This window comes from Cupressus sempervirens, chromosome 2 (assembly GCF_028749045.1).
Source record: "Cupressus sempervirens isolate cs-2001-9-10 chromosome 2, ASM2874904v1, whole genome shotgun sequence".
NCBI classification, from domain to species: domain Eukaryota; kingdom Viridiplantae; phylum Streptophyta; class Pinopsida; order Cupressales; family Cupressaceae; genus Cupressus; species Cupressus sempervirens.
The window spans coordinates 751,837,899-751,860,776 of NC_143119.1; the positions used below are offsets into that span (position 1 = coordinate 751,837,899).

At 37.5% G+C, this 22,878-nt stretch overlaps 1 protein-coding gene across 5 annotated transcripts in view; it reads left to right on the forward strand.

Moving 5' to 3' along the window:
- Nucleotides 1-22,878, forward strand: part of LOC149575597 (putative trehalose-phosphate phosphatase C) — a 337,875-nt gene that overhangs the window by 217,401 nt on the left and 97,596 nt on the right. For all 5 annotated transcript variants that reach the window (XM_089815362.1, XM_089815363.1, XM_089815361.1 and 2 more), the window contains 2 exons: nucleotides 21,959-22,036; nucleotides 22,249-22,318. In XM_089815362.1, the coding sequence (XP_089671488.1) occupies nucleotides 21,959-22,036; nucleotides 22,249-22,318 (148 nt within the window). The remainder of the gene's footprint in view (nucleotides 1-21,958; nucleotides 22,037-22,248; nucleotides 22,319-22,878) is intronic.

Sequence of the window (22,878 nt, forward strand, 5' to 3'; positions counted from 1 at the left end):
GCAGTACAGAAGTTTCGACACTATGTGTTGGCAACACCGTTTGTATTCTATGTGGACCATCAAGCTTTATTGTATCTCGTAAACAAACCGATCATTCAGGGAAGAATCAGCAGATTGCTACTTCTGTTGCAGGAGTTTACCTTCAAAATTATTATACGGCCGAGGAAGAAACATGTCAGCGTTGACCACTTGTCGAGGATCAAAACAGGGGAATCGGCAGATGGTGTGAATGACGACTTTCCTAACACACAGCTGTTTCAGATTGCAGTACTACCGGAATGGTATAGGAGCATTGGAGAATAGCTGTCGACAGGACAGTTTCCAAGTGGGATGCCACCAAATGAAAGGCGCAAGTTGATAATCAGGAGCCGCACATTCCAGTTGATCAACGGATTGTTCTACAAGATAGGGCCAAATCATATCCTCTGACGGTGTGTGTTAGAGGAAGAAATACCATAGGTGTTAAAGGAAGCACATGAGGGGCCAGCAGGTGGACATATGGGACCTGACACCACGGTGAGGAAGATACTACTGGCAGGACTATGGTGGTCGACAGTGTACAATGACGCGCGGGAATGGGTCATTGGTTGTGACACTTGCCAACAAGTCGGGAAGCCATTGAAGAGAGACTTTACGCCGCTCAATCCCTCACACGCACAGGAACTCTTCGAGCGGTGGGGATTAGATTTAATTGGACCTCTGAAGGTAAGCAAGACCAGACGGTGCCAATACATTGTTGTCACAACGGAGTACCTGACCAAGTGGGTAGAGGCACACGCGCTACCAGATAACTCAGCCGTCAACACAGCAAGATTTATTTACGAGCAGATCATTACCCGGTACAGAATTCCATTGTAGTTAACAAATGATAGGGGTAAACACTTCGTTAACCATGTTATCAGATTGCTCACCACTGAATTCAAGATCTATCATTCATTATCGAGCCCGTACTATTCAAGAGCAAACAGACAAGCCGAAGCTACAAACAAAATTTTGGTATCCATTATCTACAAGTCTTGTGCAATCGAAGGGGAGGATTGGGAGGAAAAACTACCTTCTGCTCTGTGGGCATATCGTACAACATATAAAGTGATGACAAGGCACACACCTTTCCAATTAATGTTCGGACAGGAGGTAGTGGTACCGGTGGAATTCATGATACTGAGCTTGATGATAGCACTGGAAAATAAGTTAGGCAACATGGAAAGCTTAAGGGAGCGGCTGTACAAATTGAACAGGCTCAAGGAGAAGCGATTGTTGGTGCAATGGGCGACAGAAGTAACACAGAACAGGCGTAAGGCATGGCATGATAGGCACTTGAAATTGAATAGGTTCCAGCCAAGGTAGTGGGTGTTGAAGTATGATAGAAGGAACGAAGTCAAACCAGGAAAATTCAAAGTCAAATGGGTCGAGCCATACCAGATTTGGGAGGTAGGTGACAATGGAGCAATAAAATTGTGGACTCTTGACGGGCAAGAGGTGCCTCAAACAGTGAATAGATCTAAGCTAAAAATATACCATACTAGGAAGACTCTGCATCATCGCAGAAGGATGAATTTGGAACGACTCCCTCAGAGAATGATGGAGTCCGAAGGCAGAGTTAAGTTTGTTGTTCAAAAAAAAAAAAACTATTGTATTTGGTCTTAGGCATTTGTCAATCTTTTATCGTATTGCCTTAGTGTGGTTACTTTCATTTCTTCATTGTCTTTTCCAAGTTTATTTAACAATATTGGGTTTTTGTTATTAGTTCTCATGTTCATACTACGTTTGTATCTCCCTCTGCATCCTCCCATCTGATCTTGTCTCTGCTTGGTCTTGTTCGCATGGTCGTATCTACTTGCTAGGTCAATTTTGCATAATAAGCTTGTGGACCCTCCTATTTTGTTTATCACCAAATAGTCTAGCTGCCACGAACAGGGCCCCATGAGCTATCTGCAAGCTAGATAACCCGAGGTTATTTCTGCGCAGGAAAGGTTATGTCTCCATGGGTAATGCTTCCCGTAGGAAGTCCTTGTCTCTCGCGGACTAAACTTGAGACTTTTCTTTCCGCGGGCACTTTTCTTTCCATGGGTGCTTTCTTTTTCCTCTGACACCTTCTATTCTCCGCAGATAGTTCGATTGCTGTAGATGTGTTCTCCTTTTCGCGTTGTGTATGTTCTTTCCTACCACGGATTGCCATTTTTCTCCAACGGTGTCATTGTTGTTCTCTGCATCCTTCTTCCGCATTGTGTCTATTCTCCCTTGGTGATACTCTTTCCTTCCATAGATAGTCATACTTTTGTGGTTGCCGCAGAGATTTATGTGTGTTGTCATAAGGTGGTTGCATGAGAGGATTGCTGATGACGAAGAAGGAGACAGGTGACTACACGTCTGCTGGTGCCTAACAATCAAATTGGTTGTTATCAACAAAAGGAGGTCATAAGGTGGTTGTCATGGTGAATGGTGTTGTCGGCTCGCCCTTGTTTGTCCCCAACCTAGCTCTAGCTTCCACAAGCAATTTCTTGGGTGCAATCATACCAGCATTGAAGGTTGCTCGGACACATAGTCTGTGAAGAGGGATTAAAGACGGATCTGGACAAGGTCAGAGTAATATTGGAAATGCAGCCGTCCACCAATGTAATGGAGGTAAAATCTTTCTTGGGACATATAGGTTATTACAGAAGGTTATTTCTTGGGTGCGAGATCTTCTATTCCCCATGACGCATAAGTCTTCCTCAGCATTCTTGCATACTATGTGCAGGTTCCTTTTCGCGGTTTGTAGGATTTGCTATTGGCTTTCATTCTAACTTTCCGTGGACGGCATTTCAAATTGAGCGGGAGCTACTATAAAGGCAAGAAACAAACCGTTGCTATGGAATCAGCCAACAAACGCAAGTGGAAGAACCAGTTGAAGACAAGTATGAAGAAGAATGCAAGGGTTTTAGCTTCTGGAATCCAAGTTGCAAGGCCATTCGCTTCAAGCCGCAAGAAACAGAAAGTAAGGGCAGAACTCACGCATCTTACTATCCAGCTTGAGGGACTCAATGGTAGCGAATGCCGGAAATGGTGGCAGGAGACTCCGGATACAGAGGTAATTAAGCAAATTTTGATACGAGCACAGGTGCATTGGGCCATCCAGCTTCCAATTTTTTCCATCCGATTGTTTGGATCAGTTTTGCGCACCATGATCGAATCATATAATCGGCACAACAGAATGAGTACATTTTTTTACAAAAAGCATCAAATGACAGTTTCTTTTAAGCTTAGGGATTTCACGAGGGTTTTCGGCATTTATGGTCCCGGAGGGAAGAAGGTGGAAATCAAGAATCACAAGCTCTCTCAGGAATGGAAAGAACATTGGATACGATTAGTGGGCTACGATCTTACACACGACGAGATGGAGTCAGTGATCAAGGGGTCCAAATGCAGAGGGCTTCGGCGGGATCTTATTCAGGAAGGCCACTAGAGGTGCATTATGGACATAATCAAGAGCAAGCTGACAGGGGAAACTTGGGCTTCAAATATAGCGATATAGCATTGCCACAGATAGTATTCATGAATGGCATCATGAACGGCACAGTGTATGATTGGGCTACAGTTCTTGCTGACAGGATGGAGGAGTTCATGACACTCCAGCACCGCACATTATTTATGCCGCATCATGCAATTGGCTTATTTCTGGATGCAGCGATTAATCAGATACCCATGGATGATTTTGAGGCACCACCTCGGGGAAAGTTGGCACAAGGAGAGCCTCTGATATTTTATTGGAGACATCTAGACACGGGTGGGACAGCAGCAGGGCAGAAGAAGGTATTATGGGGATTGTAGGTGGCTCACGTGGACACTGACAATGGACAGGAGGAGACTTCGGAGAGTAGTGGGGTTGAGTACGAGGAAGAGAGTACTTCCACAGAAGTTGTCAGCGAACTAGTAGATAGTGAGCCCACATGTTTCACCCCGCCGCAGTTATCAACTTCAGCACAGTTGTCCGCCCCCACTTCACACATTCCTCCTTTTGGTCAACGTCATGCATTCGTCGTAATGACCCCACCGATGGTAGTAGATGTCCCACGGGCAGTGGCTGAGGGTGTCTCATCGACGACAGATGTTGCAGCGATGGCCACTCCAGGTGTTACTTTCTCCACAGCCATGGCAGAACCAGTGGTTCCAGTTACACCAGCTGAGCCAGTCTCACAAAGGGTAGAGTTGCCAGCGTCAGAGCCTGAGCCCCAAGTTCGTTTGGTGGTTATTGACTATGATGCAGTGGTGACCATTTCGTCCTCCTTGTTAGTAAAAGCCGACCCAATACAGTCAGTCCAGCCAGCACAACAGGAGGAGAGCATGGAGCCCACACAATCAGAGCAGTCGGACGTGATGGATAGAGCCAATGCTTTCTTGAGACAGCAGTTCCGACTCATCCCTGCCGAGGTTGGTCTGTCCATTCAGTCCCCTAGGCATCTAGGAGTATCAGCTACAATACCAGAGCTTCAGGAGGTGGGGGTGCCACAAGCCGAGGTTGTGTTGAGAGCAGAGGAGGCTGCACCGAATGTGGGCATGGTCCCCGCAAACGAGAAAGAGAATAGTGATGCGGAATGGATGATGGAGGGTTTTGCAAAGGACTATGGATCGGATGAGGACAGGTGCAGGGACCATCTTAGGACTATGAAGGTTGTGATTCAAAAGGGACACAATGTGGCATTGTAGGCTATGACTTGGTGGAGAGAGTGGCATTTGGTTCGAGCTTACATCAGGGTAATTTGCCCACAGTGGTTTCGTTCATGTTCTGAGGAGAGGGGTTGGCTAGTAGTTGAGACACCCGAGATGTTGGCAGATTGGGCCACCGAGCCGGAGTTGGGTCCGTGCAACACTGCCATGGAGAAGCTCGCGCACAAGATAGTAGGACTATACAAAGAAGTTTACTATGCTCGCAGGTGTGCGAAGGCGGATAGGGCAGCAAACAGGGTTGTAGCCGAGAGATCTCTGGCAGTCGAGAGGGAGGCTAGGGAGAAGATCGCGAACAACTTGGCCAACCAACAGGTAGCGTGGGCAGTTGAGCGGGCAGCACTGTTGAGGGATAAGGAAGTGGCTGTGCGAGATAAGGATGCAGCAGAACAGGAGTTGCAGTTAGCCAGGACGTAGGCTATAGATGCGGCGCTTCTTCTAAAGGAGGCTATAGAGGTTTATTCATAGATTCAGAAGGATTTGCAAATCTGGACAGATTAGGTCTATGAGTTGCATTGCCAGCAGCACTCTTCAGGGGCACCATCTTCTCTCTAGTATTTTTTGTTTTGTTGTGTGTGGCTTGTCTCCTATTTTCTTAGTCGTAAAGAGACAACTTTTCTTTTTGGGGGGGATGATGTCGTCAGTAGATTTTGCATTTTGTAGCCGACTGAGTTATGCCGTCGGAGATTTTGTATTTGGTAGCCGACGGGTGAATTAGATTTGTTTTGTAGCCGACGGACCCTTTTGGGAAGGTTCAGCGGGCAGTATTTATAACCTATCTAGGTACATTGTAAATTATCTTATCATGCATAATGTAATGTTCTGGCATATGCAAATAATATACGGAGTTCTGTTGTTCGTGTTTCCATTGTCTGTATGCGTTGATCTAATTTAGCCGTACGGTAAACATCCAGTACGATTTTATTTCCAGATAAATAAGAAGTATTTATTTTATTTGCATTAGAGTTTTAATTTTTTATTAAGTTGTCCTTTATAAGTGTTTTTTATTATTTTCTGTAAATATTTTAATATTCGGATAAGTGGACTAGATCATTATTGCATTTTAATTTAGCTAAACATAAATATTGTGAAACATTTAATCATTTCCGTATTTATGTCTAATTTGTCTCTGCAGGAGTTAAAGTGCATTTTAGACTAATTTAAATTGCATTCATATAATTGATTCGTCGCGTCAGAATTATTAAAATTGTTTATAGTTTAATATATTGAACTTTATAAAGTTGTACATTTTAACTAATAATATTAACTCTATTGCCCATTTAATTAAGCACTGGTCTTTTATTCTTAATTCATAATCCATATGCTGGAAAATGTTTCATTTCTTGCCTTTGAGGAATTAATATATTCGTCTGTTGCATTAATCTATATTTATTCTTTATTTAAGCATTATTTCAATCATTTACTTTTGTTCTCAGTTCATAATTTGCAATCTTAAAACTTTCCATAATTCTTGTCGTTTTGAAAGCTTTCATCGCATTCGAATTCTGATTAATCTACTTTAAGCATCTTGGATCTAAGTGTTTGTCCAGGATCAAGTACACCCGCCTCGGTTTTGTAGAGCCGGAAGCACAGGGGATTTAGATCATATTGATCGATCCCATCAAGTTGGCCTTAACCGGTTGGATATCCCAGCATCGAGCAGGCAAGGCTCGTAGGATTTCAATTTGCTATTTTGGGAACCAACAGATTGGTGACTCTATTGTGGAGAGTTGCAAAAGAAAACCCTAAGAATTTCTAATAGCAGATTAGTAAGAGTTAGACTTTATTTAATCTGTTAAAACACTTTGATATATTCGAAATTCTGGATTAATAAGCTTTTTACGTTCAATATTGTGCATTTTAATTTCCTTGAAGATCTCGATCTTGTTAAAAATTTATAAATCTAATTGCTTTTTGGAGATTGTATCTTGTAGAGCATCGTATGTCTTCTTTAAACCTTTGCCACAAGTGAGGGATACTCTATACTCTGCTGGAAGGAAGAACTCAGATTCTTGAAGATTATTCATTTCCTCTATTTGAGGTGGCGACTCTATTGTATTTTGATTGGTACTTTGACAAAAGGAGTGTTCGGATTATTAGTGACTCTGCTGAGGGAGTAGATTCAGAAGGAAATTGTAGATGGTTTTTCAAATGCATCGATCGTTTCAAAGAAAGCCTTTTGTTCCAGATGGCATTAGGCCATTGGATTTCAGCAATTTTGATTATGGACTTAGCAGGTTATCTCCAAAGCTTTCACAACTGGTACTAAAATTTCATGGAGAATGGGATGAATTGGCAATTCGACATTTGGATGTATTCTATACATTTATAAAAGATTATGATATTTGTGCGGAAGTTCAAGTGATGAAGTTGTTTGCCAGAACTTTAAAGGACAATGCAAGACAAGTGTATGAATCACTACCCACACAATGTATTGCATCTTGGAAAGAATTTGAAGGATGGTTCCTATCTAAATTTGATGATGCAAACCATGAAGAAGGGATGTAATATGAACAATATGAAGACCAAAGCTGCCACATGGAAGAGGATCTTGACATGTCTCCACTTGATGTTTTCTTCAATATAGAGAGATATGAAGGCGAGACTTCAGCACATTTGTTTTTGAGAATGATGAAAGCTTACCATGAGATTCCATTAAACTTCAAACCTCCTTACATGGAATTTCTAAACAAAATTGTCAAGTTGAAAATTTCGCCAAAGAACCCTGATGTGAAACTTCTTCTTCAAATATGGGATCAAGGTATTGAAGATGAAGCAAAAGGTACTAAAGTTAAACAAGAACATAGTAATTTTTCAGATTCAAGTGTAGAAGAGATTGAAGAAGAAGTTGATCATGATGAGACCGGTAGGAAATTAGGTGGTGAAAATGGAAATAATGAGGAGGATTCTCTTAGTGTAGATGAGATTTCGACCTTGTTAGACATGGAGTATCAAAAGAATGTTGAAAGGGGTGGTCAAATTTTTCTAGTGCATAAAGAAAATCAGATCAAGGATGTGTCCTATGAAACATTCAATGAACAAGAAAAGTCATTCATCTTGTCAAGTCCATATTACTCTTGCAAGGAGGAAACCAATGAACCAGATGGGTCATACAATTCTCAGGAGGATGACATGTTTGCTGAAGATGAGTATTGTAGTCCAAGTATAGAGAGAGATATGTTTAGATACAATTTCAAAGAATTTTCAGATCCTATATGTGAACTAGCAGAAGGGAATGAAGAATATAGCCCTTTTACATTTTTAGATTTTGAAGACAATGTGAGCATACATGAAGAAGAAGATGCATCTAGGAAGGATTACAAAATCACTTTAGATCTCTTATGCAATGAAATAATGGTGAATCCGGACATAATATTTTGTGAAAGTGTAATGTCCCCTTTTTAGCATTCATAGCATGATGTTGTCGTTAGCCTATTTCCCCACGGTCTCATAGGCTAACCAGGACATTAAAGGGGCTTAGAGGCCATTTGGCCTAGATAGTTTCAGTTGCAGGTCTTTCTGAGGGGTTTTGAGGCAACTTTGGGCATACTTACTAGTTATAGTAAGTCATCTTGGACATGGTTGAACATCCAGTGGCAACGGTATGTCTATGGTAATTGTTTAAAATCGACAAAAAGACTTATTTATCATTGATAAGATTTGTTATGCATTGATAAAGCTATTTTATAAAGTTAAATTTAAATATTTAACTTTATTAATGCATAGACTATAGTTTGTGGGAAATATTTAAATTAAAAGAGTCCCTTTTATTTTATAACACATTGGAGACATAAGTTACATAAAGGGAGTTATGTTTTATCCCACATTGAGAAAACGAAGGATGGAGCTCTTGTGAGAACACTATAAAAGAAATGGAAGAGCTTCTTTTAAGTATGCTTGGAAATATCAAAGAAATTGGGTAATATTCTGGAGATTATATCTCAGTAGTTTGAAGGACGAAATCCCTTCAAGCTGGAAATCTTGACGCCATTGAAAGATATGGTCTTGAGATTCAACATGGTAACAGCAAGTTCCTGTCGCGTGGTTCTATAGCAGCGAGTTACTGTAGCAGTCGGAATCACTATAGCAGTGAGTTACTGTAGTAGTCGAAATCACTGTAGCAGCAAGTTATTGTAGCGGTCGGAATCAATGTAGTAGCAAGTTACTGTAGCAGTCGGAATCACTGTAGCAGCGAGTTACTGTAGCAGTCGGAATTAGTGTTGCAGCGAGTTACTGTAGCAGTCGGAATTAGTGTAGCAGCGAGTTACTGTAGCAGTCGGAATCAGTGTAGCAGCGAGTTACTGTAGCAATCCGAATCACTGTAGCAGCGAGTTACTATCGCAGTCTGGATCACTGTAGCTGCAAGTTACTGTAGCAATTTCAGAACTATTAACACTGCTGCAACCGCAATGGGTATGGACCATCATTGAACTTTATAGTTGATATAATGCGTTGAGTTTAATGAGAAGATATGAGTGTTATGGTAGTTGTAATTTCTTGATAAATCTGAAACAAGAAATAAATGAATGGTCATTGTTATTAGCTGCATATGGTTCTATGTTGCCTCCTATTTGCATCTCATATGAAACACAAACAATCTTGAGAACCATTGATCAACATCAAGCTGAAAACTATAAGAAATTTAGTTGCAAGACAATTGTTTGACAAAATTACAGGAAGAAATAGACATTAAAATAACAGAACAAGGCAGTTTGTTACAGAAAGTGAAGTAGGACAGCATGAAGAAGTTTCAGATGAAAGTTCTTTTGATGATATTCCCGAGATTGTCTTCTTGAGTCCATTGTTTGAAGAAGAGTTTTTAGATCAAATAAATCAGCACAATGATGATATGCCTAAGGATGATTCTAAAAATAATGAAAGTCATAGCATATGTGGAGCAATATATTCAAAGGAAGAGCCATTTTCCAATCCATTTTATGATCAATATTTGCATTTAGAATGTGAGAATGAGATGCTATCGAACGAGGAGGGCGTGTTGCAAATTGGTGCTGAAAGTTCTCCAAATATCCAACCTAATCAGATTCTTAATAAAACTGAAGCAATATTTTCTATGACAAATCAAAAACATAAGGGTGTTCTATTCAGCATGGATTACAATGTACTTGAAGATTTGTCAAAGGCTAAACATGAATCAGATACTAGGGACTGCATTCATGAAGCAGAGACAGTAAGTATTACTCATGATTATGATGCTTTTGATACAAGTATGAGGTATGAGCAGCATAGCGAGGTAAGTGTCTGTGAGAATTCTATGATGATATTTATTGAGAAGATAGTGAAATGTTTCTAAATTTTCATCATATTTCTTTTAAAGATTTAATTTCTTTTTATTATACTAATCAAGTGAGCGATGCAAGAAGTTAGATATTTGGATTAATTGATAATGAAATTTATCTCTTTTCTATAATTCTTGTTGTTAAGGAAAATTTTAATTATAAACAAGTGATGAAAGGAAGGTACATGTTATATGATTCTTGTTCGTTATTTACTAACAAATCAAATCTTGCTAAGGAACAATTTGTTATCATGTGCATGCAATCCAAAGTATTGTAGGATCAGAGTCGAGTATTTGATCGGGGAAGGAATTAATGTTCATTTTTTGGAGGCCAGGGGCCACCCAATTTCATGTGCATCATGATGCTCGGTCTACTCCTCCAAGGGTAACTGAGATCTCGCTATGCTCACAAGGAGCATACGTCCCCAGAAAGAGCCACTGATGGAACTCTAAAACTTTACAAATTTTAGAGTCTCAAATATCATGTTTATAAGATTTCAAAAGCAGAACTCCAATTTGTTGCGGAAACAACATGAGCCTTCATCGAAGCTAGCCGCACACAAGTTCCTCCAAAAGAAGTTTACAGGCTTCAAGAGGAAAATAAACAGTTTGAGACTCAACTTACAAGATTTGTGGAAGCAGCAATGGAAGCTGGTTTGTATTCAGAAATATCTGATTTCAAACAGGTCACGTGATTGCTCCAAAATGGTTGTCAAGGATGAAAGAATACATCAGAATAAAATGCTTGCAATCAAAATAATTATATTCAGAAAAGTCATATGTAAGCAGTTATTCATTAGGCAGCAGTTAAAGATGAACTAAGAGGATTTTATAGCAGAGACACAACATTGTGCAGTATTAATCGCAATTATAAAGGAAGTGGATATATTGAGCAGTAGTGTTAATACAGCAAATTGCCAAGAAAAGGACAAAGTTTGATGGCTCCAGTATACAGCGAACTTAAACAAATATCAGTGGTGGGTGTGAATTTTAGGCAACAATGACAATTAAAGCAATAGTCAGAAGCATCAAGTTGGAACCATTCAAGTATGTACAGATCAGAATCAGCATACACTTATGACTAAGTTCAAATAAATACATAGCATCTTGTGCAGGCCTAACATAGCAAAGACCAACAAATATGATCTTAAGTCAAGCAATAACAAGTATAATGATGGAAACCGAGTCTATGATAATTACGAATGATGTGTCTTTTACATGTCACCAAAGAAGCACAGTATTGCTGTCAATCGATTTACCATACACAGCAATCAAGAAATATGATTCTTTGAGGAGGCCGGATAAATTTATAGAGTCGTTGGAGTAGTGTTAGTTATTCATTAAATACCTAATGTCTTACTATTCTTGTTGCAGGTGTTCAAGCAGAAGAGGAAAGCGAGCATCACCAGGAGCAAGCACCACGTCTACAGGAATTAACATTTTTTTTATTCGCATATGCTATACACGGACTCCTTCGCTTATATCCGGGTCAGTGTGCTGTGTGAAAGCATGGAAGCATTCAGCACAAGAAAATATATAAGCAATAAATGCCTATGGGAATTCACGGGATTGAAGAAAAATCACCATGGTTCCACACATGAATTTTTCCCAATTAAGGAGCGATGGTTCAAACTTTATCTAAGAGATTTAACAAGTCAGAAATATATCTCCGATAGTTTAAGAGTCATATTTTGTTTTATTAAAAATATTAGGCTCACAACTTTATTAAAAGGGAGCTGTGATTAGTTTCTAGTTATGAAAGGGTGCGATGTTTCATAAGACAACTGACACCCTTAGCTTATTTATAAATATATGTAATAGAAAATCAAACATACGATAAGACAATTTCATACATTTCATATTTTAAATTTTTTACCTATACCATGCTTTATGATGTATTATATTCTTTTAATTGGCTGAGAAATAAATTTTTGAACTAAGCCTATGGATGGTGGATTTTCGATTGAATTCTTGGGCAAGTCTAGAGTCGAGTTGTCTTGGATGGATCATCCATAAGGAGTGTCTCCAGTACGATTTTATTTCCGGATCAGTAAGAAGTATTTATTTTATTTGCATTAGAGTTTTAATTTCTTATTAAGTTGTGTCCTTTATAAGTGTTTTTTATTATTTTCTATAAATATTTTAATATTCAGATAAGTGGACTGGATCATTATTGCATTTTAATTTAGATAAACATAAATATTGTGAAACATTTAATTATTTCTATATTTATGTCTAATTTGTCTTTGCAGGAGTTAAAGTGCATTTTAGACTAATTTAAATTGTGTTCATATAATTGATTCGTCGCATCATAATTATTAAAAAAATTTATAGTTTAATATATTGAACTTTATAAAGTTGTACGTTTCAACTAATAATATTAACTCTATTGCCCATTTAATTGAGCACTGGTCTTTTATTCTTAATTCATAATCCATATGTTGGAAAATGTTTCATTTCTTGCCTTTGAGGAATTAATATATTCGTCTGTTGCATTAATCTATATTTATTCTTTATTTAAGCATTATTTCAATCATTTACTTTTGTTCTCAGTTCATAATTTGCAATCTTAAAACTTTCCATAATTCTTGCTGTTTTGAAAGCTTTCATCGCATTCGCATTTTAATTAATCTACTTTAAGCATCTTGGATCTAAGTGTTTCGTCCAGGATCAGGTACACCTGCCTCGGTTTTGTAGAGCTGGAAGCGCAGGGGATTTAGATCACATTGATCGATCCCATCAAGTTGGCCTTAAGCGGTTGGATATCCCAGCATCGAGCAGACAAGGCTCGTAGGATTTCAATTTGTTATTTTGGGAACCAACAAAGACCACGGTGCCATATGAGATCTTATTGGCAGAGGTGGGTTCCTTTCCGTTAGAAGCGATCGCATTGGTTCGGATGCTAAGCTATTTAAAGAAAACCCAAGGTCTAGAAACACATCACTGGCCCAAGCTAGTCATAGAGGAAAAACTTGTCAGACAAAAAAACACATGGATGAAGCAAAATGACAAATGGATGCGAAAGTGGGATATCAACATCCATACTTGCCTGGATAACATTAAAGAAATAAAGAAGTTTGTCATGGAAAAACTTTGCAATATTTTATGGACATGGCACATAGGGTGGAAAAAATCTTATTACATTAAGGAATTTAACCCCACTTCTATTCATGATGAAAAGGCCTATATAAGAGCACCTATTAATTGGAAAGCAAAAATGTTGATGGCACAACTCAGAACTAGTTCACACCGGCGGCGATGTGAAACTGATAGGTGGCAAGTTCCAAAGGAAGAGTGGGTAGACAGAACATGTTTATTCTATAATATGGGAACAATAGAGATGGAGCAGCACTTTTTCAAGGATTTCCTAGCATATAGTGACATCAGATTTGGTTATACAAAGATATTGCAGAACAAGGACTTCAACTACTTATTCAAGAAAGATCAAGTGAAGAGAACAATGGCTCTGATTATCAAACTTCAGAGAAGGAGAGACAAGTTAACCAAAACTTTGTAGCTAGATTAGTTATGCTCCTGCCTTGGGGGGCTGATTGTGTGAGTCCCATAGGCTACTTTTGCCTCATGGATGTCATTAAAATCTATCATATCATATCATTTTATTTGTTGCAATGCTTTCAAATCTGATAGTGTTGTTTAAAATTTCTAATACCTGGTTCCAAGACTTTGTGATTATAGTTTGTCATATGACACCCCTTTTTTGGCAATTATTTTAGTGAAATATTAGCTCTAATCTTCTTTATAGACTAATTATTATGTTTTATACCTACTACATGCAAGACATATTTTACTACATGTTGGTTGCCTTATTGGGAATCACCATAACAATTTTTTGGAAATTGTACTTGCAAAATGATCATATAGCCTCGAAAAATCATTAAAAATGTTTATTTTTTACTTTATGGCTCAACTAGCCGCAGTTGTTGGATACAATTGATTAATTGTGTGTTGTCTTTGATGTTACACAAATGTCATATCATTATAAGTTAGTATATGTCGAGCTCATTGGGGCAGTGAAAACAGTTCTCAGTGTCTACTGAGTGTTCCTGTGTTTGCCTAGTTCAAAAGGCAGTGTCTACCGAGTTCACTCGGGCGTCGAAGGAAAATTTGCAGGAAGTGAGTGTTAACAGAGCTCACTCGGTTAACAAAGGAAAGTTGGATGGAACCGGTGCTATCCAAGCTCACTCGGTTGCCAAAGGATTTTCACAAGTTTGCAGTGTTGATCGAGCTTCAGTTGGTTAACACAGGAAATCGTTTCCAAGTTAGTTTCTACTGAGCTAGGTCGACTAACGAAGGATTTTCTTATTTTTATTAAGCTTAATTGATTTATCTATTGATTCTAGCCAACTAACGTAATAATATTGATTATTCCAAGTTGTATTTGAGCCGACTTGACAAAGTGGAAGATATAAGTATAAGGTCAAGTTGTGATTTCAAAGTGTGTAAGTGTAAGCGATGATGATGTGATTGAAGATCTAATGATGAGCAGAGGAAGCGAATTTGAAGGATAAGTAGAATATTCTTGTGGAGCAGCAAAGCTATATTCGATCAAGAAGGATCAAGAACAGGCCAGAACAGAGATCTGAAATCAGCAATTCAGTTGCATTCAAATCAAGTCATCTCATTGTTACTCTCTAACCATTGTAGCACTGATCTAAATCTTCTAATAGAGTTGGCTTAACAACTATTTGCAAATCCTCTAACAAAGTAGCAATTCCATTGAATTATTCTCAAGACCTCTAACAAGGCCACTCCTAACAGGGTGATTAAATCCTCTAACAAGGTCACACCTAACAGTGGGTTTTGTAACCTTTAACAGGGTTGGCTCTTAATAGGGCTCACTTCAGAAGAGTGAAAAACAGTAACTAGTTGCAATTGGTGGTTTTTCCCAAATTAGGTTTCCACATTAAATCTTAGTGTCAAATGTGTTCATGCTATTTTCTTTTGTGTTTGCAACTAAGTTAAATTAATGGTAATCACAGATAACATCTAAAGGTTTATTTGATAATCATTCACCGAGCTAATCCAGTTGTTATAAAGTTACAACATTCTGTGTGTTTACCAAGCTTCAGCCATATTCAGTTATCTGTTTGCATTTTGTACTGACATCTAAGGGATCTGGGATTTATTTTTGTAGTAACTGATTCACCCCTCCCCTCTCAGTTAGTCCTCTTATATTTCCAACAATGGTAGGGTCATTGCCATAGGACTCATCGGGTCAGGATAGTGCATTGACTCTGCGAGTCTAGGCAAGACTCAACCAAGTAAGAGTTCAGAGGCCAAAATTTTTTTGGAGCTTTGACTCGGCTCAAACTCTTAGTCTTGTAACACTGGTTTCAACCTATTCAAAGTTCTGAAGCCTTGTAGAATTCACAATTCCACCATGCTGAAATTCTTTAAACCCTTGTTTCTTCTCTTCACCCAAAGCAACCAAAACAAATGCACAATACCTGAGTTTATTTTCACCAAATAAAGGCTTTTATAAATTCCAAGAGGAAGTTGACTCAAAGCTTCACTCTCACGCTTTTAATATCTTAAAGCAATAACTTTTTATTGCATATGCATTTTGATGCAAAGTTGACTTTATAATAAATTAATTAGTTCCTTCAACTTTGGCACCAACTCTCATAATACAATTAATAACCATTATTGATAACCTTTTTATGTCCCATGTTGACTTAGGAAAATAATAAATAAATAGGCCCCCTCATTAAGGCATTTATTTTATACACTAAAAAAGTCAATTGACCCCACTTCAATTAAATTTTCATATTATAAAATTTGGTAATTAACTAATTTAACAATTAATAAAGAATTCTTCATTAATAATTAATGCCTTAAACTCAAGCCAATAGACTTATTCCACTTCGTCAACCGATGAACCATGCCAATACCAAGTCCAAGTGCACTTCTAAAAATAACATGGTCATAAAGGAGTTACCATAAATAGTAAGTCCCTCAAATTGAGCCAATTGACGAATAAGTCAAACACTGCGCATACCATGAGTCTGGGTGCCCTACCAAATATAGCATTAACCCATAAATGACTTACTATAAATAATTAATCTCTAAATAACTACTCCAATCAATGATACCCAATCTTAATACTCCCACCCAACTATTGAGGCGTCTTGCTAAAGATAGAAACCATGAGTTTTTTCCAAATAGACACTATAAATATTAAGTGTGTTAATCTGACTTGAACGAAGAGCGGTCCTAAACATCTTCGACCACTGGAGTGGAATTGGCCTTTGGATCTTCCAATTAGACACTTTGAAAGACACCATTAGCTTATGAGGGTCAAGAAATGGGCTAATCCTTTGAAAGATGACACTCACGAAAAAGGGGACATTTCAGTTTGCGCTCGCTAGAATTGATTGTCCCCAAGCAGTCTTAGAAACAAAAAATTAAACACATCAATCCACCTAGATTCCAAGGGTAGAGTTGTGTAATGTCCCTACCAATACCAACTAGTTTTTGCAACACCAACTCCAAAATAACTGACAAAACATGCCAAACTGAAATAAATCTGATTGTAGATGTCACAAGAATAAACATCTCATAGGGAAGCAACCCAAAAAGATAACAAAGCATGCTTCCGAGAATTGTGCAAGGCGAGCTATCATACCCACTATCCAACACCTAGGAAACTAAGTTGTGCACTTGAAAGAGATCATGCTAAGGGTCAAAAGTAAAACCAAATGTACTCGACACCATGTAGACATTCCAAACTCCTCCAAGAGTCCAGTTTGAAATCCCAATGCACTAGAAGGATTCCAAACTCTAAATGGAAACCTACCAAAAAGAACATCCTTAGACTTCTGGTGCTCAATTCTGAAGTCAACTTCATCATGCGCAAAGGGATGAAACCAGTCAATGAGACCCACCCAAACTGTGGTGTTAGCCCTGTCATCACTTAGGTCTTAAAGCACATTGGACTTACATCCATTTGTACTATTGAAATAAGAACATCTAAAATTGTTTGTATCACTACACTATCTCCATTCTCTAGAAGGCTCCCATGAATGAGCTGACTTTGTAAGCAATCCAACTTGCAACCATTGATCTCACATTCCACGAATGGAAAATACTCATCCCAAAATGATGATACCACTCTGGACCAATCCACACTGATGCATCATGCATCATCAAATCCTTTATATGTGGATCATAAAAGTAGTGAAGAGCTCTCCTCCCTATGCAGTCCTGACAAAAGGCTCCCACCTTGGTCAAGTTCTATTGTCATAGTCCTAAATATAAGCTCTATCGGTTAACTCATCACTGACATCTCCTGTAATGAATGTAACCACGAAAGAACTTGATGCAACATGTGGTTCTTTTCTTCCCTCTACAAATGCATTCATCCAATCTATATCAAATGCAGCTATAATGGTGATAAGTGTGGCCACATCCTCAACTGGCACACAAATATAGCTCATGGGTATAAGCTCATCACAAACTCTCATTGTAGAGAATCACATTGTGCCTGTAGCTGATGAGGACTGTACCTGACTCAACTCCATGATAAGCTTCTCGATCTATGATTGAGGCTCGTGAAAGGCTAATTGTGCTCTCACCAATGAATCCCTAGTCCCTTCTAACTCATGGGTGAGCTCATCCACTTCATCTTCCTTTCCTCTCAATACATCATAGTAAGAGTAACCCCACTCAAGAAGGTAGTCTCCATCAGCCAATAACTGCATAATATTGTTTAATTATCTTGGTAGCTTCTCCAAGTGTATGAAACTCTGCAAGGGAAAAGCTACCGTCATAATGTTCATCCATCAAAGGAGTACCCCAACTATAGGTAGCCAACATCTGATGACCAACATCAAAATGCTCAATGGTTGTGGCAATCTGATTGTTATTCACCTTTCTTTACCCAACCAAATGATGTCTCTGAAATTCATGGCACTTATGCAAGGAATCAAAAATTGCACTATGAAAGGATGTTGTGTCCACAACACTCACCTCATCAACATTATGTGTGCTATCATCAGTACACGCATCATCAAACAAGGTTCTACTACTATGCACCTCGAAAGATGGTTCAACTAGTAAAGAGTCTGACCATCTCTACACCCACTTCTGCTTCAAATGAAATTGCAGGTTCCTATAAGTCACGATACTGGGACATATTACCAATAGATGATTTTTCTGATTCATTTTCTCAAGTCTAATTTATGAAATCAGATTTTCTTTGGCCCACATTTGCAAATCACAAGTGTCAATACTGGGAAACTCCATGTAACCATCTTTCACACATGGAAGGGGTGTTATCTTAGACATAGGCTCACCATTATGACTGCTGTTATAAAAATCAGAACTTTTGTTGTTATTTGAATAAGTGTTTGTCTCCTTTTTCTTCACAAATGAAAGATCTAGAAGCTCCAGATGTTGTAAAAATCCCGATAAATTTATTTTATAATTTGGAAAGGCATTATTATAATCCTGCAAAGCAGGTATGACTCTGGCATAAGATCCTGTATAGATTTTGTTTTACCCATGATTCACACAAACCCTTTCTCCTGAATGCAAGAGGCTTCCTCCACAGGATTGCAAGAAACCACACTGCTACCACTGTAAGAACCCCTGCTGGTTCTAACTTTGAAGCAAAATTTTGCCCTTCCAACATTTCGTCAAACAGTTGGCATGCAATGTTTAAGTTCTAATTTTTTGATGTAAATATGTTTGATTGTTTGTATTTGAAAGGTTTTGCAATTTCTTAACATATAACAATGCATGAAATAAACTACTTGCTTTCTAGATCCAAACAAAATTTATCCCAATTTTATTCAATAAGAAATCTGATTGCATACAACAACAGTCATTGGAATTTGAGAAATGAGATTAATCAACAATAATGAAAACCTGAGTTTGATCACTGATTATTGCAGACACCACTCATGAAACGTGGTTTCTGTAGGAAGTGATGCTTGGGCTGGAAAATGTGTGAGAAGCACCCAGTAAAATTAAAAAACAAGCCACCCAAACTCCAAACACTATCCTATAACAATCTGCTGCTTCTCTATATGACCTGCAACCTGCAATAACTCAAAATGCTGAACCATATATGGGCTGAAGCATTATGCCCTTGCTAACAATTCTGAAATGAAACTGACTTCTAAACACCAATTTCTGCTAACAGTTGAACCACCCTTGGCCTCTGTTTGAAGCCAAAGCACTTGTACAATTCATTGGTGTAGTTTCAACCATTTCAAAGTTTTGAAGCTGTGTAGAATTCACAATTCCGTCATGCTGAAATTCTTCAAATTCTTGTTTCTTCTCTTCACCCTAAATATCAACAAAAACAAATGCACAATAGACTGAATTCATCTTCAGCAATGAAGGATTTTATAAATGCCAAGAGGAAGTTGACCCAAAGCTTCACTCACACTTTTAATAACTTAAATCCATAACTTGCTTTTTATTATATTTGCTTTTTGATGCAAAGTTGACTTTATAATAAATTAATTAATTCCTTCAACTTTGGTGCCAACTCTCATAATACAATTAATAACCATTATTGATGTCTTTTTAATGTCCTGCATTGACTTCGGGAAATAATAAATACATAAATAGGTCCCCTCTTTATGACAATTATTTAATGCACTTATAAAAGTCAATTGGCCCCACTTAAATAAAATATTTATATTCCAACTTTTAATATTCAATTATTAGTAAATATTTCTTTATAGATAACTAATACCCTAAACCCAAGCCAATAAACTTATTCCACTTAATCAACTAATGAACACTACCAATACTAAGTCCAGGTGCACTGCAAAAACAAGCAACATGTTAGAAAGTCCGTCAAACTGAGCCAACTGATGAATGGATCAAACATTGTGCATACCAGAGTCCAGGTGCCCTACCAAATATAGCATTAACCTTACATTCACTTGCTATAAATAGTAAGTCTCTGAATAACTGCTCCAGTCAACGATACCCAATCTCAATACTGCCATCCTACTGTCCAAGCTCCCTGCTAAAGATAGAAACCCTGAGTTTTCCTAAAATTGACACTTGCTATAAATATTAAGTATGCCAATTTGATTCAAACGAAGAGTGATCCTGAACATCCCTGACAACTGGATTGGGAATTGGCTTATGGCTCTACCAACTGGACACTCTGAACAACTCCACTAGCCTATGAGGGTCAGGAAATAGGCTAGCCACTGATCCTCAAAAGAATGACACTCGCGAAAAAGGGGACATTACACCTAGTTCCATATTATGTGCAACTCAAGTCACATAAAATTGTCAAAATTTCCTTCCCAACTCCACAACAATGCATGCCCTTCATATTCTTACCCTAACCAAACATGATAGTATTTTTAATTGTTTTCCTTCTTGTGGCATGCTGATCAAACTCAGCTGTCTCAAAGAACCATTCTTACTTGGAATGATATAGGATCCAATTTGGTGATTCAAAATTTTTGGCATGAACTCCTCATCATACCTTTTCATAATTAATAGTTATTCAATCTATATTGCTTAATTACTGCTTATCAATCAATTGATCTTGTGATTAGTTTGAGAGATCCTTGGGTGGAACATTAATGTTTAATCCATTAGACCTTGCACTTTCATTACTAATTTGGTTATCATAATATAGATGTCTTATTCCACAGTCCAAACTCTGAACAATAATTCTGAATGGTAGTTGTCTGTATTCAGCAATCACGTACCAAGAATTTGACTTACACCTTGATATGTCTGAGCTGTGATAAATACAGAGGCCTGATGACCATGGATCATAACATTCACAAAGCTCCCATGTCTCAACAGTTCCAAACTTAATTGATATATTCTTTGCTTGTAGAAGATTGTGAAGTGTTAAATAATAAGACCATTTTCTAGTATTTCATCTAATCCACTATGGCGAGATATGACAGATGTGGTGTGTTTTTCACATAATAAGATGAGAAATAGAAGCATGACATACATGTAGAATGTTTTGTGTCAAGAATGGAACATGTTCACCTCATTTTTATTTGAAAAGCAAGAATATAGCTATATAAACAGTTATAAGTACTCACACATGGAATAACTTGCTGAAAACACCTCAAACATGTCGCAAATGCATAGTCATCGAGGCATAAATATCCGTAATGAAGAATTCAAGGCATGAAGCATGCACATGAAATATACAGATAAATGCCTGAGGACACAGAGTCTAAATGAAGTATACACATGATACAAATATTGTTAGTTTCCTTCTCGTCATGACAGGATTGGAGTGGCATGGCACTTGGGATGGAATGCTGTTTATCTTTTCAACTGGGTATCCATTTTTTGTGCACCAAAACTTCCCCAAAAATTCCAACTTACAATGTGAAATGATACTTACTAGCAAATTGAGATGCACCCATAAATGCAAATGACAGCTCAGCTACATCTTTACTCTCTATATGGAATAAGAACACACATTTTACTGAACTGATTCACTACTACTAAAAGATAGATGCACCCTTTCTTTACCATTGGTATTAATATTGGATCAATATTTTCTTGAAAAATATATTCCACAATAATATTTGCCTGGGAAACATTTTCTCGCTAAAATGTTTATTTGTAAAAAGAATTGTTGAACAAAGATTTGCTACAATATTGTTTTCCTGAGAAACAGTTTCTCACTAAAATGTTCATTTGTAGAAAGAATTGTTGAACAAAGATTTGCTACAATATCGTTTTCCTGAGAAACAGTTTCTCGCTAAAATGTTCATTTGTAAAAAGAATTGTTGAACAAAGATTTGCTACAATATTGTTTTCCTGAGAATTAATTTATTGCTTATAAATTTAATGATTAGTTTATAAAGATACTTTTTCTAAGTGAACTAATTACATGAAATCTACTAAACTGTATTTTTTCTGTTCCACCATTTATAGATTTCCCTAAAGATTGCTACTGAATTTGTTTTATGTTTTTATTTTCAGATCTGGGGAGATCTTGCTGAAGAAGTTCGTTCTGTACTTCATGCATATCCAGGTCTAAGTATGACTCAGGGACGTAAGGTGAATACAAAGATGGTTTGATTCAGAAATAGTAATGTTGCTTTCTTGAAAGATGGCATTTATCAATTTCTAGTGGACCTCTATAAAAAATAAATATTTACACCCAGTACTGATTCCTGGGAAATCTTGTTTTAGCCAATAATTTTCCTTAAAAAATTAAAAATATATGGAAAATATTTGTTTGGCTTTCTAATTTTGAGAAAGTACAACAGGTTTTAGAACTTCGCCCTTCCATAGAGTGGGACAAAGGAAGAGCATTAGAGTTTCTTCTGAATGCTTTGGGTAAGCAGGCTGAAACTCTGTGTATATTTATAACTGTTTGTTTAAGCAATCATGTTGAAATTTAGAACTGTAAGAATGAGAAAAACATCTATAGGGCATTTCATTTCCTGCCTGTAAATTTGAGTTGTTAAAATAACATGTACCCAATTTTCCATGTCATACATACTGATTATTAACTCTAGTATAGTTTCTTATGCATTCAGAATAGAATAGTGCTGTCAATATAGCAGGCTGTTCTGATAATCTAATTATAATCATGTCAAAAAAAACATGATGCTGAACTATAATTGAATTAACATTTATGATAGGGGACAGTGAAGGAAGATCAAAACATATTTGAAGAATTGTTATTAGCATTTTAGTTTGCATTTTTTGGTGTGCACAAAACATAATAGATGTGTTGTATAAGTTAGAAGCACTTTACATACTTGAAGGTAAACCGTAAACTTATTTGTAGACAAAAACTTAAAGTTAAATTAGCATCTATATATTGTGTACATTTGTGTAAGTACATTTTGAGTATGCAATGTTAACAAGCTCAAAATAGAAAACCTATCAGT